Source organism: Archocentrus centrarchus, chromosome 8 (assembly GCF_007364275.1).
Source record: "Archocentrus centrarchus isolate MPI-CPG fArcCen1 chromosome 8, fArcCen1, whole genome shotgun sequence".
NCBI lineage: Eukaryota > Metazoa > Chordata > Actinopteri > Cichliformes > Cichlidae > Archocentrus > Archocentrus centrarchus.
The window spans coordinates 6,350,934-6,370,567 of NC_044353.1; the positions used below are offsets into that span (position 1 = coordinate 6,350,934).

At 43.2% G+C, this 19,634-nt stretch overlaps 1 protein-coding gene across 1 annotated transcript; it reads right to left on the reverse strand.

The window, feature by feature from the left end:
• Window positions 1-124: 124 nt before the first annotated feature.
• cyb561 (cytochrome b561) lies at window positions 125-12,858 on the reverse strand. The gene is made up of 6 exons (XM_030736807.1): window positions 12,776-12,858; window positions 10,433-10,640; window positions 3,992-4,090; window positions 3,780-3,883; window positions 3,533-3,690; window positions 125-2,643 (listed from the first exon to the last, which is right to left on the reverse strand). The coding sequence occupies exons 2-6, from the start codon at window positions 10,635-10,637 to the stop codon at window positions 2,451-2,453; spliced, it is 759 nt and encodes a 252-aa protein (XP_030592667.1). The 5' UTR covers window positions 10,638-10,640; window positions 12,776-12,858; the 3' UTR covers window positions 125-2,450.
• Between the last annotated feature and the right edge of the window lie 6,776 nt (window positions 12,859-19,634).

The following is a 19,634-nucleotide window of genomic DNA, read 5'->3' on the forward strand; positions in this document are numbered from 1 at the left end:
AAGTGGAAGAAAATGGGCAGACAGTTATGTAACTCAGTAACTGCACAAATTTCTGAAATAAGCTATTCAAATGTAATTAGCTGCTCTCATGTCGGATGTTAAGAAACTGGAAGGAAAAGCCATTTAACACACTTTTTATTTCAGGCTGTCCCGGTAAGATTGGGACTTCCAGTGAACACTGACAGGATGAACAGAAAAATGAGCGACATCCACCAAAGCTCTCTGAGAGGCACAAGTGCTGAAGTCCTGAAGACGAGCAAACAAAAAATACATTTAGGGAGAAGTGCATCAACACATCTGAATACACACAACAGGATATTTAAGTAACTGACATTTAAACATGAACACTTACAGAGATTCTGTGGGGTGTCAGAAAACAGGAGTTTAAAGTAGTGCTATGAACAGTGCTGCAGGCCACAAAGATGGAGCAACATCAGAGGAAACTTTATCCCACAACATTTTACCCCATCTGTAAAGTGACACATGTAGGTCTTGAGCTACACAGAGAAACATCGTGGGAACTCAACAAACATTCATCATGAAGAGGAAGAAGCAGGAAAAATAGCACCAAAGAACAGAAACGCAGTGTGAGAAGCAGACAGTGGACAGTTTTCATCACCGGTTGTTCCACATATTTACACACTGCCAGTAGTACACAGCAGCAACATGCAGACATAGGTATGCACGACTCTGCAGAACACCTACAGACCACCATGCTGCACCCTTCTTACAGTGAGAATGGGTCAGTTTGCAGGTTTCAGTGCCCCGCTGTTCAGAGTTAGTTTGGCTCCTTTCTTAGAGTCAAAGCAGAAATTTGTATCTGTATGTAATCTGTTCTTTTCCATTCAGCTCAGTTTCACTGATGCAGTGCCTTTTCATAAAGTCCTCCCAGTTGCCACACACCTTTTGTACTCTGGGGTCAAAATGACCCCACATGGTTTGACTGTCTTTTTGACCCCATAGGACAACAATGTTGTTAAATTCAATAAAAATTCTATCAAATTACTTCAAATTTATTCCAATCATAAACAGCATAGTATCAAACAGCCCCTCTGATTTTCAGATCAAGTGATAAATAGAAAACATATTTTGATGGCAACAGATTTCATTTGGGGTCAAAAATGATCCCAGGACATTATGGGGGTTAAAGGTATAAACCCTACAAATATTAGTGAAAACCCCAACAATCCGATGATCCTTTATGAACAGCATTAGGTGACTGTGGGAAGGAAAACTCTCTTAACCCTGAGGTCCAAATAATCACAGGTGATACCCCTAACCCTCCTCCTCTCACCCTGGGACTATAGAGAAAGGCAAAGCAAATATCTTTTGATGTGCAGTGTTAGAATCATTATCGTCTTTGTTCACTTTGGAGAACCAAAACCAAAAATGACACATTCTGATTGCCCGGAGTTAGCGTTAGGGTCATCACCAATATCGGCTTAGACCTCAGAGAACTGACAGAACGAAGCTCAGGAAAGGGCAACCATCTGCCGTGACCGGGGAGGGGAAACAATGGTGATCGTTAGACGAAGACAACACACGATGTGAGAGAGAAGAAATAACTTTAAGATCCGAACGGGCAGATTCTGGGCTGCAGCGCTCCGAATATTAGCAGAACCGCTCGTCCAAACATCAGCGAATGACTAAAGTTGTTTCTCACAGGAAACCAAAACCAGAAACAATAATAATAATGATAATAATAATAAAAACATGCCATGCCATCTTCCTGAGAACTGGATTTGCAGTTCAAAGGCCTGTCTGAGGGTTAAATGTTCGGTTTGGCACTTGGTTCCCGTGGTTAAAATTCGGGGTGAAAGACTCGGAGTGCATTAATGTCAGCAGCTGTCCTCACAAAGATAACCTGCCCACAGAGTAGCACAGGCAGCAGGAAACAATGGGAGAGGAGAACACTGCACTTACTTGGGTCCCCTATAAAAACACTCACAACAATGTTCCTGCATTTTACATTTTACAGTCCTGCTGCTGCACTGCTAACATGCTGCTCACGCTATTTGGACACAGTATAAGATAAAACACAAGTGAAGGAAAGCAAGACACAATGAAGCAAGACGAGAATCACAATGTAGGCATGAGGACTGCACAACAGTAAACGATGAAACAAACTGGACCCAACGCCAACTACACAAATGTGTGTCGCTCTATACCACACGGTGCAGTAAAACAGTTCTGGGTCTATGCAGTGAATCAGTATGTATAAATGAATGATTTTTAAGAGAAAGCTGACAGAGCTGGGCGGTATGTTACCACGAGCAACAAAATGATTACAACTTCCTGCTCTTACGTCACTGAACCAAAGCTTAACTTAGGAAAACTCAGTTTTCTGACCACCTTCACATGAATGACTGTGTATGCAGGTAATAACAGGGAGTGGTAGCACAGGTAGTCTGTTGGCAGGTGACGGGGAGGCATCGAGCTTCGGAATGAGATCAAGGTGTGGTTGGTGACCCCCCATCAGTCAGTGTCTTGAAATGGACGGACAGAGCCTCTTCCTCTGGATTTGGTGGACGTCTGTACTCCTCCTTCGTGATCAGGTATCCCAGCAGCAACCCAAAGCACACCATCAGGATCCCCGAGACGTTGGCCAGCACACCCTCTGGGGCGAACTTAGAGTAGGTCGGCCTGGGAACAAGGAAGGAAGGAGACGCTATAGATGGGTAATGACATGACAGATGAGCTAAATCAGGACCAGATTATGGTTGCTGAGGTTTTGCAGACACGTGCCCACTAACCACATGATGTTAACTTGTCGGCCATTTTGGACATGTGATGATCACGGTGACAATGTGGGACCAAGGGAATGAGGCCCGAGTCACACGGACATAGAGACTGCTCAGTGACCATCTGGCAGCCACCAGTGGTAAGGGAAAAACTAGCATTCCCCCACCAGCTGTGAGTGGTTGCTAAAGGTTGATGGCAGTTAGTGGGAAAATGATAAAGCCCAGTCACACAGACCTACAGACTGGTCAGTGACCCCCTGACAAGCACCTGTCACTAGAGGAAAAGCCTATTCCTCAAGAGGTTAGTAAAGACGTCTTTATGATTGCTTTGGTCACCAGCATATTGCTGTGGACTTGTCTACAAACACTGCCAAGCTGCTCTCCGAGCTGCAGTGAAACACAAGTAAAAGTTGCACCTTTGGACATATGTTGACTGCAGAGCTGAGGCACAGCTTTTACTTTAAAGGAGGACCTTCTTCATTTCTGGTTTGCATCGCATTCTTTCAAGTTTTACTACTGCTTGGCTAACAGTTAGCACGTATTTGCAGACAAAGATGAAAAATTACAGGCACACAGCAATCTGCTAGCAACCAAGGATCACTAAGAGGTTCTTGGTGCAGCACCTTCTTTGCAACTGATTCCATGCAGTGACAACCAGTAACCTCCAGTGGCTCTACAAAGTCTATGCTTTGCACCTGAAGAACACTCACACAGTGATTTCTAGTTGCATCATTAAAGAAATGAACATGAGATGAGCGGGCAGATACTGCCTGACATTCAGACGGACGTACATGATGCTGAAGAGGAGTTTCTCCGTGATACCGAGCAGGCTGGTCCCTATGGCCATAACCAGCAGAGCCAGGCCACAGAACACGTGGACGGGCAGGTACGAGGCTCGTAACCACGCTGACGCAACAGGAAACAGGAAGAACAATAAACCCATCACCCACTGGGAGAAATGGAGGGATGGAAGTTTAGTGTTTTAATCCACTGCACTTTAGTTTGCTGTATAAATTCAGTGTGTGTGTGTGTGTGTACCTGTAAGCAGAATAAGATCAGGGTAATCATGCCACACCAGCTGTGTAGAGAGTACATGTCGGGAATTTTAGATGCCCTGTGGAAGTCAAACACAGCTACAAAACCTGCGCACATAAACACAAACATGTCAGACAGACACACATACATGAAAAAAGCAGTCAGATGTGGGCTAATAAAGTTAATCCTAGTGAGGACGTTGACATCTCCCTTACCTACAATGCTCATGATGAGGGCAAGCAGGTGAATAATGCCGTGAAGTAGCTTTACATTCTTCTTTGGCTCATTGTGAAACACTCTGTAGACCAGGATGGCTGAAGAGGCAGACAGAGGGTATGGAGAGAGATGGGAGAGGGGAAAATGTACATTCAATACTAGCCTAATACTGTTTAATACACACCTATTAATTCAGTTATTTTTTCTTCTGATTTCAAGAATGAAACTGAAGACGTCCTTTGAAGACAGCAAAATGAAATTGATGCTGTAGTTCAGATTCCTGAGAGCAGCCGCTGTTTGGCTGGGCTCAAAGCTAGACTGCACAAAAGTTTCAAAGCAAATCTCTGAGAACAGCTCGAAACTATTTGGAGCTCAATAAGAAAAGACTGTTTGACAAAAACAATTCCAGCAGGAGTGCAAGCTGTTAACGAGGCCAAATGAGGCCATACAAAATGATTTTTGGTTGTGAACAAAGACCATTTATTTCTTTCAGTTTGTTATTTGCCTAATAAATAACCATTTCCTGTATCGGTGTTGCCCTTCAGCTTCATGTGATAGTGACCTTGAATGGTTTTCAGTTTATAGGTGAGCCACATGGGTGGCTGTGGCTCAGGAGGTAGAGCAGGTCACCTACTAATCGGAAGGCTGGCAGTTCGATTCCTGGCTGCACGCCAAAGTATCCTTGGACAAGATGCTGAATCCTGATGTGATTACTGGAATGTGAATCTTATGTCTGATTCATACAACCACTTTCTACCTGCTATGTAAAATACTTTGAGTCCTCGTGTAAAGTAGAAAAGTGCTTTATATAAACCAGTCTGTTTGCCATTTCTACTCAGCAGCTTCACACTGGGGTGCCAGATATTTAAGCCACCTCAGGTCCTGGAACATCCTAAAAAGTAGCCAAAGGCCCTGATGTAAAGAGGAGGGGGGGCATGAGCTCAAATGTAACAGCATTAATGTGGACATGTGTTTGTGTCTGTGTGAGGAGCACCCCCCAGGGGGTTTCAATTTCCCATTAAGCTCCCTCCTCAGTCTCTTTCTAACATCCAGCTGACCTTTGTGTTTATTGCTCTAATGCAATCTAACACTGAACCAGTTGAGCTAATGTGATTACTCTCATTAGAAAAAGAACTCAGGGCTGCAGACACGAAACCACAAAATCTGCTGCAGCAGGAGCAGGTGGCACGAATGCATCAAAAACAGCACACATTACAAAACACTTGTCTGTCACATTATAACTTTACTTCAGTTTGTACTTCCTTTCATTTCGTTATGTATATGTATGTTGCTTTGATTCAATGATTCAAATTTATTTATATAGTGACAAATCACAACAAACAGTCGCCTCAAGGCAATTTATATTGTAAGGTAAAGACCCTACAATAATTACAGAGAAAACCCAAACAGTCAAATCGACCCCCCATGAGCAGCACTTGGTGACAGTGGGAAGGAAAAATTCCCTTTTAACAGGAAGAAACCTCCATCAGAACCAGGCTCAGGGAGGGGCAGTCATCTGCTGTGACTGGTTAGGGGTGAGAGGAGGGAGACAGGACAAAAGACACACTGTGGAAAAGAGACAGAGATTATTAATAACTAATGATTAAATGCAGAGTGGGGTATAAACAGAGTGAAAAGAGGTGAATGAAGAAGAAACACTCAGTGCATCATGGGAACCCCCCCAGCACCCTAGGGAGGGTTCAGAGTCACATGATCCAGCCCTAATTATAAGCTTGAATAAGCCTAATCTTAAAAATAGAGAGGGTGTCTCTCTCCTGGATCCAAGCTGGGAGCTGGTTCCACAGAAGAGGGGCCTGAAAGCTGAAGGCTCTGCCTCCCATTCTACTCTTAAGTATCCGAGGAACCACAAGTAAGCCAGCAGTCTGAGAGTGAAGTGCTCTGTTGGGGTGATATGGTACTATGAGGTCTTTGAGATAAGATGGGGCCTGATTATTCAAGACCTTGTATGTAAGAAGAAGAATTTTAAATTCTATTCTAGATTTAACAGGGAGCCAATGAAGAGAAGCCAATATGGGAGAAATCTGCTCTCTCTTTCTAGTCCCTGTCAGTACTCTAGCTGCAGCATTTTGGATCAGCTGAACGCTTTTCAGGGAGCTTTTAGGACAGCCTGATAATAATGAATTACAATAGTCCAGCATAGAAGTAATAAATGCATGAATTAGCTTTTCAGCATCAGTCTGAGAAAGGATGATTCTAATTTTGGAAATACTGCACAAATATTGCAAAAAAAAAAAAAAGCAGTTCTACATATCGTCACCTTGTTGGCAGCTGCTTCGATAAGAAAAAAAACCTCTCCCTCGCCACTGATGTTATTTCCATGATTCTGGTCTCATCCCCCATTGTTAAGTGATGAAATTAACTATAATATAAACTAGGCTATAAATATTGCATAGTCTTAAATATTTTTGTTGAGTTTTTTAGTCAGCAAAATAGCTAAATCCATGAAGACTATGTGACTGTTACAAGTGATAGGCTATCTGTTAAATCTTTTCTGCCTTTTCATCTACAGGTTTTCCATACTGCCGCTAACAACAATGTACATGACTACACTGAATACGTCACTGGATACATCAACAAATGCATTGATGACGTTGTACTGCAGGTTGCTGTACAGACTTACTCCAACCAGAAGCCATGGGTCAACAGAGACATGCGTGCCGCGCTCAGAGCGAGGACAGCTGCCAATAAATCTGGAGATCCATGTGAGTACAGGAAAGCCCGGCATACTCTCGGGAAAGTAATAAAAATGGCTAAGGGACAGTACAGGGAAAAGGTGGAGTCCTGCTACAGAGGATCAAATACCAGGCACATGTGGAGTGGGCTAAAGATGATAACAGACCACAAGGGGAGGAGCTACAGCATGCGGGAGGTGACTGCTTCTCTACCTGAGGAGCTCAACACCTTCTATGCCCGCTTTGAGGAGCACAGTAAGCTTCTGACAGGGGAGGACAGCTGTCCTCTTCAGATCCCCCAGGCTGATGTGTGTGGCTACTTTAAAAAAGTAAACACACAGAAAGCTCCCAGACCAGATAACATCCCAGGTCGTGCTCTCGAACATGCGCTTATGAACTGGCAGCTGTATTCACAGACCCTCATGCTTCAAAAGGACCCCCATCATCCCTGTCCCGAAGAAACCAAATGTGAGCTGCCATAGTGACTATCACCCAGTAGCACCGACTTCCATTGTAATGAAGTGCTTTGAGCGTATAGTCAAAGCTCACATCACATCTTCACTGCCTGCTACACTGGACCCCTTTCAGTTCGCCTATAGGCCAAATAGATCCACAGACAATGCACTGGCTCTGCACACTGCCCTTTCCCACCAGGACTATAAGAGCACATATGTGTGGACGCTGTTTCTTGACTACAGCTCTGCTTTCAACACCATAATTCCAGTATTTCAACTTGATATGTTCAAGTCGAAATACTATTTTGAGAAAAAAAGTGAAAATGTGGAGATTAAAGTCGTCATTTCAAGTCAAACAACTGCCGCGCCACGCCTGCTATACCCTCCAGAATATCTTGTGTTATGAGTTACTGAAACTATAATTTAGAATTGGTTTTATTAACAAGGAAATTATTTCTTTTTTGGTACATAAACACGAGGCAGTGATAAGTATGAGGACATTAAAGAGATGGTGCAGAAAGCTGCATCTGATCAGAAGGGAAAAAAACAAAAAGCACACAAACTGGCACAGGACATGTGCAAGGATATCGATGGTTGCACCTTCATGCAGTACAGAAGGGGACATGTAGACTCACAAGACACAATAAGACCGCTGATCAAGCTGTTTCATCTACCCGAGCCATTTTGTGTAGGGTACAGCAGTCGTGGCAGTTTGACTCGAAATGACGACTTTAATCTAAAAATAGTATTTCAACTTTTTTTTCTCAAAATTTTGACTTCATTCTCAAAATGCACAATTTAATTTTTTTTCTCAATGTGGCCCTAATACTCCTTCGTAGCTAACCACTCCACTACTATGTTGGCCCAAAAAAATGTGTGCAAGTTGCAATTATTTTCTTTGCATTCTGTCAAAACTTGAGAATAAAAACTGTCAAAACAAAAATCAAATATTCTGGTTCCAGGGGTCGCCCCCCTGTGGTACGTAGACCTCAGCGTGTTGAGACAAATGATCAGACATGTGTGGTAGGCGTGTTTGTGACTATCACCCAGTAGCACCGACTTCCATCGTAATGAAGGGTGGTAGGAGGTAGAGCAGGTCACCTACTGATCAGAAGGTCAGCGGTTCGACTCCTGGCTACTCCAGGCTGAATGCCAATGTATCCTTGGGCAAGATACTTAACCCCAAGTTGCTCTCTGACGCAAGTGTTGGAGTGTGAAAGACTGAGTAGAAAAGCGCTATATAAGAACTAGTCCATTTACCATTTGTGGGGATGCTGTGTTTCAGAAAGCCACATAAATCAGTCGACATGACTTCAACATGTTCAACTTGGGTGTGGAGTGAAGGAGTATGAAGGCTTCATTGCTGTGTGCACTATACTCAGCATGAGGGTGCTGAGGTGTCTAAATATGTGTGAACCAATAAGAAGAACCAGTTCTGAAAAATGCCACATTTGGAAAAGTGAATTTAAAGACAGAGTGGAGCCCTTCTGCTGTATAACTGAAAAAAGATGCTGCTGTTTGCTGACTGATGCTTTTTGTGTCACTTCTTCCAATTCCCAGTAGAGCCATTCTGTCAAAGCTCGACCGGCTGTGTGCTAAAACGCACACAAGCTGGTACAAGTTCCTCGTTTCTCTATCAGTCTGGCTGGGTCAGGTTAGGGAGGACTGATGGGTGTCTGGTCAGTGTTAGCTTAATGTAACAAGTCAGCAACACAGCGGCTTGAGGCTACGATGCAACAGCGCACGCTCATAACCACAGACGCACACCAGCAGGCTGACTAAATTAGAGCAGCCATTTTCTTTTGAGTGTTTGGCAGACGGAGGATGGCTCGCTTACTGCACGCTTTTCAATCTAACATTTTTAGCTAAGCTTTGCTGCCTAACCGGGTGGTTGAAATGTTTATCACTTTGATATTTCACCAAGAACTCTCTGGTCGGCTCTATGAGACACTCATGACAGCCTGAGAATCAATCTTGTAGACTTCCCTGAAATTTCCTCTGATGCTACAAAAAAGATCAAATTGTTGCTCCGGAAAGAAATATCTACAAATATCCCAAATTACTACATTGCACAGTGTTGGTGGCCACTGCAGGTTAAATGTTAAATACGGTATGGCAGCAGTCACAGCTGGATAGTTGGGGAAATGTTTTCAGTGAAGAGTTTTGATGAAACCAAGTGAAATAAAGCACAGAACATTTTTTCTTTTGGTGCAAAGTGAACACTGTAAGCTCTTGAGATCCACCAGGTCAGTGACAGCCTGACTTCACTTGGGGGTAGGAGTGACTTGTGTTTTAACCACATGCTAAATAAACACTTTCAGAAGCTATGAGGGGGGGTCACATTTTCACATTTAGTATTCTTGTTTATTTGGGTGTTTCAAAATGGAAAAATAACAAAGATGGTGGAAGTTGATGACCCTGGTTAGATGTGGGGAATTTGGCTCACAGATGCTAATGTTAAATCACTGTTAGCGTGCCAGGCTACTTGCCTCATGTTCCTATTTCAAACTTCCAAAATGAAACTGAACCAACCAATCATCTCCCTCCATGCAGGCTGTAGGACACAGTGATTCAGACGTGTCTATATTGAGTACTCTATACAATTTTATTTAAAGGTATTGTCAGTAAACCATAATTTCACCATATTAAAGACCTACTGGAAGTTATATTTTGTGATGTGACCTCATCCACTTCTTTCACTTCTTTTGCAGTGCCAGCAAGTTAGCAAGTAAACGGCTCACTGAGCAAAAGTACTAATAAATCGAGGACTCCCTGTATGTGTCAGTGTGTTCTTCACCTCTTTCAACAACACTTCATCTCCTGAAATAAGTGTAGTGTTGAATTTGATCGTGTGATGTCATTTTAGGGGGTTTATCCCTGTTGCTAGGCAAACACTAGGCTCTAGATTTGATAATCTTCTGTCTCTGATTTCTTCCTACATGATGTTCTATTGAATAAATCTTTGACAGCAGACAGTAAAGTCATAATGTTTCTATCAGCCTCATCAGTTCACTGGGGTGATTGCTAAGATTAACGCTAACAGTAGCATTCTAAAAACTGCTCATAGTAACATGTTCAATATATCCGCTGAAAATAAAGAATAGACAATATTTTTGTAGGATATGATGCTAAAGAAACAATTTATGTGAAGCCTTTTTTTAAACAATGAGGAAGAAAATAATTTCACAAAGATGCATCAGCCGGACTCAGTCTGATCCACATCCTGATTAGGCTGTGGTTTCCAGCTCTTCAGCGACAATCTAACACCGATCATTAAGCACTCTGGACTCACCGTCTCCGTGCAGGAAGACCAGGCCCAGCACCATGCACAGAGGGTGCACATTGAACTCCTGCTCTGAGCCATTCCAGGCGAAACCCCCACGGAAGTGGCCCATCCACACGCCGGTCAGCACCACCGACGCCAAACCCAGCACCTGCGACGCTCCCACCAGCACCGCAAACACAGAGCGACTACGACGTGGGGCGGGGTCCTCCATGATCTGAGAGCCGGGAATAGAGCGATTAGAACTGATGCCTTAGGCTGTAACATTTGCTGAAGGAAATGAAAGTGAATTGGATTAGGGAGATGGGTTAGACAAAGATAAATACAGAGCAGCACACAGCAAAGTACCTCACAAACCAAATTTTATAATGTTACGAAGACTTTGACCCATTTCAGCTTTAGAGAGGAAAGAAAGCTAATTCAACTCTCACTTATTGTAGGAAATGTTCTAATATGAGAAGGAAAGGCTGCAGCCGTGAAGCATAACATCAGCCAACATTCTTATCACATCTGTGGGGTCTCTTGCAGCAGCCAGTGTCAAAGGCTGGGCAGTGAAAAGAATCACAATTCCTTTATTCTCATTGCACATACAAGCATACGCAACGAGACTTGGGTGCGCTACTCAAAACAGTTTCTCTTACAACAAAAAAGGTAAGTAATAAATAAAGAAATAGAAGAAGTAATTAAAAGAAAATGCTGCTGCTGTACCGTGTGAGGATCCCATGGGTCAGGACACTCTCAATGGTACATCGATAAAAGGTGACCATGTGATGTTGTGACAGTTTAACTTTTCTGAGTGTTCTCAGGAAATAAAGTCACTGTTGTGCTTTCCTGAACAAGGGGCCATCGAACATGCCTAAAAGGATTCAGCTTTAACACTGCCCCATCTATCAATATCTAAAAATGAAGTAATCACTGAGGGCTTTGTGGTATAGTTAACTGATTCTGGGATGCTAGATCATAAATCCAGGATGTGAACATGACCAGTCTATTATCATGCACACACCATTTTATTCATGTAAAACAGACCCTGTCAGTGGTATATAATTATATTAGCATGCAAGTAAGCACATCATATATATCTGTATTGTAGTGAAAACTGAAAAGGTAGTGACCGCACACTTAGTGTCTGTATAATATTACAGTATAAGAAGCCTCTTTTCCTCATAAACCTTTGAGACATAATTTCCAGTTTCAGTAGCTCACTACTGTGTGACATGAGAGAAGTGAACATGTAAACTTCAGACTCAGCAATATGCTCCCATCAAAACTCAGCGTCTCATTAGGAACCAAAATTATGATTTTTTACCAAATGAAATGAACCACAATGAGCAAAAAGAGAGTTTCATCAGGTAGGAGGGCTGCTGCTGAAGTTCACTGCTGCTAAAAGGAGACAATCCCTCTTCCTCTCAGAACTTTAAAATACTTAAGGGATGTCCACCAAGGGTCCGAATCACTCGCTGTGCTCCACTTTGTCGCTGATGGCCGGTCATTAATGGGCATTCCAGGCTCTGGTCTCCTACGTAACCCTCAAATGTCTTTTCCATCTTGTCAGTGATGCAGACTTTGAGCGGTGATTTCATTTCCATTTTTGGGGCCATTCACTGGAATTCTCCTAAACTTCAGCTGGACAAGCCTAAATCATGACGCCACTGCCACCGTGCTTCTCCTTTGGGTTGATGCTTTTATGCTGTTATGCATTCCCTAATGTGTATCTATGAAACACAGCAACAAGTATAAAATAGCATAAAATGGAATCGCCTGACTACTTCCCAACTGCACTAAACTGCTGACTGATAACTAAAAAAAACAGGTGTCCTTACACAACAGACCCAGTCCCTGATGTCACCGTTACAGAACATTATTACCACAGCAGGAAAACAACCGGCGCGAAACGCGTTTGAAGCAGAACAAAACAACACGAAAAGCCCCAAAGAGCCTGTCTGCTCGGTTTAATCAGGTTTCCAATCAGCCGAACAGTCACAAGGTATCAGCCCGCTCAGACGGCAAAACAGGAACTGTCGCAGCAGTGACAGGAGGACTGGAGCCGATGAACCCGAATCAAACGGCTTTCAGTACTGCAGCTCAAAGTCCTCTATCAGCTCTCCTGCTGATTAGAATTCACCTTACACACACACACAACACACACACACACACACACACACACACACACACACTACAACAAATCATACAGTCATGTTGACGCTCTCACGACGCGCTGCCACTTGTTACCTGTGGGATCACCGGGGCTCTCCGGTCTGTGTTACCTGCGTCTGTGTTGCGCTCTTATGTTCACAGTAATAATGAAAAGACACGCACCATATGGTGAACAGGAACCGTGGAAATACTTACTGCGCTGCAGGCTCTGCGTGGCTGTACCGAGGAAGTCCTGTAGAGTGGACTTTACAGATCCGCCTTCCTCCTCCCACCCTGCGTCTCAGTGCGCCTGTGTGGGTGTGGGTGTTTGTTTTTGGGTGGCCTTATTAAACGAAAAACCGCGTGACTTTAGGACTGCGATACTGTAAGAACTGGAAAGCAATAAGTATATATACAATCCCCATTAACATTATTATTATTATTGTTATTATAAAGGGCTTTCTTGCAGTAAGACTCAGGTGCATTGTACAACATATACAGAAAATTGAAATCATTAAAAAAAAACTGAATGAGGAAAAAAAGCAGCAAGTGAATTAGATTTCAAGTGATGAAATGTCACGACAGCGTCAAAAGAGAGGTGGGGTGGACTGCGTGGATGTATGACTAACAGCTTCGATGTAAGGGTTTTGTTGCCTTGACAACGCTGGAGTGGGGGAGGGTGGAGGTGGGTGAGTGAGAGAAGAGGAGGAGGAGGAGCAGCTGGAAGAGGAAGAAGATGGGACCGCTCGTCTTTGAATGAGAGCTGCTCATTAGTGGAGAAGCAGGTCATCAGAGCTGGTACCTCCTGACGCTTATAAAAACACTCGTGCGTGTGCAGCTGTGTGTTTCCAGTTGTTTTTCTTGAAAAGAAGTCATAGTGTTTGTTTAACCACCGAGGGAGCAACTTTCAGAGCACCAAGATTACCCAGAATAATGAAAAGTTTTGTCTTCCTCGGTGCTCATAAACAGCTGAATCAGAGTACAGCATCAAGTCAATGAAACTTCTGCAGTACTGATGTGGTCAGGTCAGCATCAGAGGGGGTTGTTAATCAGTTTCAGCTGCTTTGGTCTTAATGAAATTAACAACAGGTGCACTACAGGGGCAACAATGAGACAACCCCCAAACAGGAAGGGTTTTACAGGTGGACGCGGACTTATTTCCCTCCTCATCTGTTCTGTTTTTCACTAGTTTTGCAGAGCCCTACAAAATGACCTCCAGCAGCCGCTGGTGTGAATGTCTCTGACCAAACAATGAGAAGCAGACTTCATGAGGGTGGCCTGAGGGTCCTCTAGCGGGATCTGTGCTCACTGACCAGCACCATGGATCCCAGGTTGGCATTTGCCATAGACTACCAGAACTGGCAGGTCCAGCACCCTTGTGGTTTTCACAAGAAGTTTCTGGAAGATGAAGGAATTGATACCAGTGACTGGTCCACACACTCGCCTGACCTAAATCCAACAGAACACCTCTTAAGTTTCAGTCCATCCGACGCCACCAGGTTGCACCTCAGACCAGGAGCGCAGCTATATACTTTCTGAGGTGTATGCGGACACATTTTTAGCCCCTACTTAGGCTTTTATTTCATGTTACACATTAGAGCAGATGATCAGCACAATCACAAACAAGCAAAAAAGTATAACAACGATTCAAATGAAAACACGCCAGAAAGAGCGCGCTGGAGCGCCTTTTGTGTGTGTGTGTGTGTGGGGGGGGGGGGGGGGTAATTTCCCCATTGTGGGATCAATAAAGTATCAATCAATCAATCAAGGAGTACAGGGACGCCTAATCAGCGCCAGGCCTCTGTTATTGATCATATCATATGCACAGCTGTTAAATGCGGAAAATTCCGACTAGAGAAATAATTTCCCCGCATGGCTTTGGCGCCCCAATGCATTGCATATGGTGCATACAGTACCCACTTTTTGCGCCACTGCCTCAGACTGTCCAGGAGCTCAGTGATGCTGTGGTCCAGATCTTCCTTTGTTTTGGGGACCTGCATAAATGTGCATGTGTCACCTGTTCACTTGATATATTATTTGAGCTTTTGCTGTTGTTGGGCAGCTGTGGCTCAGCAGCAGACCATCTACTAATCAGGTTTGTGGTTCAGTCCCCGGCTCCACCGGTCTGCATTTAAAGTGTCCTCAGGCAGGATACTGAACCCCAAACTGCCCCCCGGTGCATCCATCAAAGCGTCAATGTGTGTACAGAGCTTGTAGTGTCACTGCAATTCTATTACTAGAAATCAGCAAACAGAGTAATGTAACTATACCTTCTCAAATTAATTGCTGCAATTACTGATGTATAAATGTGATCAGTGTGCTTGTCTTGTATTAAAGTTTATGGGGAGCATTTTTACTTTCCACATGTGTTCATTTATAATTATTTTAATTATTCTGATTTATTTTGATTTAGGCTGCATTTCAAAAATATAACGTTCTGTAAACAGCAATGCATTCTGGGAGCTTGTGGCAGTTTATTTGACTGTTAAATCAAATATGCAGCCAGTACTGTAAATTTCACATTTCCAGATGCACCATAGGAGCTCTAACAGTCCTGAGCATGTTCAGCAGTGAGTTAAGGGATTTCCAGTGGTGGTGAGTGACTTATTTAATTCAAATGTAATTTTAATATTTTACTCTTTAGCAGCTTTAAATTTGGCATTTTTTGAAAGTAGTGTTAAACGTGTCTCGCTGCTTATCACCTCCTAACAAGGTTAAGGTTAGCGTGATTGCCATTAGTGAATGTTGAGGAGCTTTTGGGAAAGCTTTCAGGATGAATCTGCATTTTGCCATTTGGATATGTAGGTTATGGTTACCAAACCATTCTCACTAAGTTTTTACAGGAATGTCCTGTAAAAAAAAAACAAAAAACAGTAAAACTGTAAATAAAAGATTGCCTTCTCAGGACTTTGCAAATACTTTTTAAAAAAAGACTAAAATTGTTTTAAAAGTAGAGGTTTTGTAGATGTGTTTCCAAAATGTTTCCAAAATGCAGCCTTTGCAGTCTTTATTTTGTTTTAACACTGCGTTTGTTTGACCTTTTGGTTATGAATCGGTGGTTATCAGACAGCCACTCAGCATCCACTTCATGAACACAGACCTTTATTACCAGACAGCAAAAGAAAAAACTGTTTAATGGCATTCATAAATGCCTGCATGTATATTATTTCTGTCTGGTGCATGGTGAGCCTATTTGTATTAGCTTCTGGATAATCAAAATGTATTGTTTATGCTAGAGTGTCTCAGTGGTCCAGTGCCGCCTCACTATAAGAAGGTTTTGGTTTTAAACCTACTGATCACAGGGGGACTGTGCAGGTGTTGTGGAGAAAGACTGTCCTTTCATTAAAAAAAAAAAAAAAAGTAGATGTAAAGGAACATCTTTTGGCAAGGGTGGTGCAGGGGTTGTAAAACTACTGCACTGTTGCAGTGACTGTACCGTCCATGCACTCCGCCTTCTTGTCCTCTTGAGGGCGCTGCCGTCTTGGATAATTCACCTTGTGACGAGGCATTTAATGAGCAACAGTCATCCTTAATAGTGTTGATCTTGGGGTCTAAGGACGTGTTAGGGGACAACAGAAGATGGAAAATTACAGAAGAGTCTGCATCCTTCACGCTGAGATGCTGGTCTAACATGTGCGCACAGTCTTATCTAAACGTCCGGCTGTATTGTAACACAGAACGTGCTGTAGCTGGACTGAATGAGCGCTCACGCGTTTCTCGGGTCTCTGTGTGCCTAAAGCCTTACACTGTCACACTCTTAAGAGAAGGAAAGAGAACAGTTGTCAAGGATATTTTCATTAATGTCAGAAACGGGTGGCTAAAGCCGTGTGTGTGTGTGTGTGTGTGTGTGTGTGTGTGTGTGTGTGTGTGTGTGTGTGTGTGTGTGTGTGTGTGTGTGTGTGCGCGTGCTCTTTTTTCTATCTGACATTTCTGATTTCTCCTGTGACTCACAGGAGGCTGACTCACCACTGCTCCTTTTGTGTATGTGTATGTGTGTTTGTGTGTGAGTGTGTGTGTGCTGCATATTGACATGTTTATTAATCTGTCCTCAATACCCCCTCATCCTCCGTCTTTCTTTTCATCTTTTAATGTCTTCTAACTTTTAATGACACCCATGTGCCCATTCTCCACCCTCTTCTTTCACGTTGATAATAAAGTCTCTTTGGCCCTCTTTCAGTATGAATAGACTTTATTTTTCCACCTCTGTGGGTTTGAACTTGTCACATTTCTATTACGCTAAGATTTTACTTCCACCCACTGGTGCTGTATGAGGTCACAATTAAAGAAACACACACACGTAAATCAAATTTTTTCATTTTACGGTCACATACTAAATACATTCAGCTGCTTTCTTCCCTAAATGAGAAGATTAAAACTGCTGGAACATATTGTACTCATTCCCAGCTTCGTATATTTATTCTTGGACTCTACTAGTGTAGGACTGCATGATTCAGAGTTGAAAAGTCTGTTCTCTGTAAAGATTTACCTTTTGTCTCTTCTTGCAGATTCCTCCCTCCTCTGCCAGCTGGTGGCTTTTTGGATAGCATGCCTGCTTGTACTCACCTTTGCAGTACTCACCTGGATATCTCCGTCACACTTACCATCAACCGGTCGCAGCAGATGACTGCCCCTCCCTGGGCCTGGTTCAGCTGGAGATTTCGTCCTGTTAAAAAGGAGTTTTTTCCTTCCCACTGTCGCCAAGTGCTTAATCATAGGGGGGGTCATCTGATTGTCAAGGTTTTCTCTGTATTATTGTAGGGTCTTTACCTTACAATATAAAGTGCCTTGAAGTGACTGTTGTTGGGATTTGGTGCAAATATATAAAATTGAATTGTTCTCTGTTTGCTGTAAATAAACTCTTTAGCTTTTACCTGTTGCTGTCGTCTGCATTTAGGTCCCCTGGTCTGGTGAGACTTGGTAGGCCTGTCTGAACAAGCTGTTTCTTGTCTCTTTGTCCGCACTTTAGTTTTCTTTTGATTAGTCGACCCTTACAAACAGAAAATTTGAACATCATTTGAGTCGGGCTTCTGTGCTCACAGACGACATTATTATATTATATTATATTATATTATTATATTTAGGGATATGGAACAAAGGTGTGAATTGGGGTTGAGACGTCTGGGAAGGGAGCTCAGGACAGCACTGTAAGCGGGGGAAAGTTGGTGACGTAATCCACCTCCTCTGTTCAATGATGGTTGTTCACAGTGGACATAGATGGCTTCTTTCACTCCTCTTTCAAACCATCTGTTTTCCCTGTCCAAAATGTGGAAAAATGTCAACCCCCATTCACACCTTTGTTCCAGTGACCTCAATAGGCCACAGGAAACAATGGAGCGGAGTCCTAAATTGGTTTCAACTGAAACCACTGATTAAATATGACCCACGCCCCCTTCACACCTGGGCACATGTGTTCAAGCACATGATCAATAGAGGGTCATAACCACCTCCAGGGGACTACGCCCACAGGGGTTTAAATACCTGGGTCTCTCCACCATTTGGTTGAGAACTGAAGAAGCCTTTCGGATGAGAGGTGAAACGTCTTCAAGAAACAAAAAGAAGTCCAGTCGCCTTTTTCAAGCTCCAGAGACTGTTTCAGTAGTGTATGTGAGAGCATTTTGTGTAAACAGGAAGGCATTTTAGTAGTGTGTGTGAGTGCATTTCAATAGTGTGTGTGAGAGCATTTCAGTAGTGTGTGTGAGAGCATTAAAGTAGTGTGTGTGAGTGTGTTTCAGTAGTGTATGTGAGAGCATTTTGTGTAAACAGGAAGTCGTTTTGGCTAAACACAAAGGCATTTTAGTAGTGTGTGTGAGTGCGTTTCAGTAGTGTGTGTGAGAGCGTTTCAGTTATGTGTGTGTGAGTGCGTTTCAGTAGTGTGTGTGAGAGCGTTTCAGTAGTGTGTGTGAGCGCATTTCAGTGATGTGTGTGAGAGCGTTTCAGTAGTGTGTGTGAGCGCGTTTCAGTGATGTGTGTGTGAGTGCGTTTCAGTAGTGTGTGTGAGAGCGTTTCAGTAGTGTGTGTGAGTGCATTTCAGTAGTGTGTGTAAGCGCGTTTCAGTAGTGTGTGTGAGCGCGTTTCAGTGATGTGTGTGTGAGCGCATTTCAGTCGTGTGTGTGAGAGCGTTTCAGTGATGTGTGTGTGAGTGCGTTTCAGTAGTGTGTGAGAGCGTTTCAGTAGTGTGTGTGAGAGCATTTCGTGTAAACAGGAAGGTGTTTTGTGTAAACAGGAATGCATTTTAGTAGTGTGTGTGAGAGCATTTCAGTAGTGTGTGTGTGTGTGAGCGCGTTTCAGTAGTGTGTGTGAGTGTGTTTCAGTGTGTTTCATATGCATTTACCCGTTCACACACATTCACACTCCAACGGTTGCATCAGAGGGCAAATTGGGGTTCAGTATCTTGCCCAAGGATACTTTATCATGCAGACTGGAGCAGCCAGGAATCAAACCACCAACCTTCCACTTAGTAAATGACCTGCTCTACCTCCTGAGCCACAGTCACCCCACAAGAGAAACAGGAGTGAAATACAATAACTATAACTATAACAAACTGAGGTTCCCCCATGAGCTGAGGGGAGGTGCACAATTCTTTACTACAGCTCAGCTGTTACTGCCACAGCTCTTTATCATATAAGTTGGTATTTGATCCACTGTTGACATAATGTTATTAATTACAGCTCTTTATTGTGAACACAACCATCTACCACTTTACCATTAATAAGTGATTTACTACAGATCAATGTGTAGGTGTGATGTTTAAAACACGTGTTTACAGTCACTGATGCACCATATTTGCTTCAGCTTTATCTAAATTCATTTCATGATCAGTCAGAGGGAGAACAAAGGAGGAGGAGGGGATGAGAAAACATGTGGAGGGTAATGGGAAGCAATGACATGACCTTTGACATTCACGTATGTCAACCAATCAATAGCCTTCTGTTCCAAAGACCCCACCAATCAGCACAGTTCCTTAAAAATACCCACGAGGCACCTGTGGAATAGCCTGACCGAGGATAGCGTCTCCATGGCAACAACATCATTACCAGAATAGCTCTTTACTTCTCTATTTCTGTCTCTCACTTTC

Coding starts and splice junctions, on each gene's coding strand:
- cyb561 (XM_030736807.1), bottom strand. CDS start 10,637: ATGGAGGACCCCGCCCCACGTCGTAGTCGCTCTGTGTTTGCGGTGCTG. Junction 4,091..10,432: donor GGTCTTCCTGCACGGAGACG/GTGAGTCCAGAG, acceptor CTGCCTCTTCAG/CCATCCTGGTCTACAGAGTG. Junction 3,884..3,991: donor CCTCATCATGAGCATTGTAG/GTAAGGGAGATG, acceptor TTATGTGCGCAG/GTTTTGTAGCTGTGTTTGAC.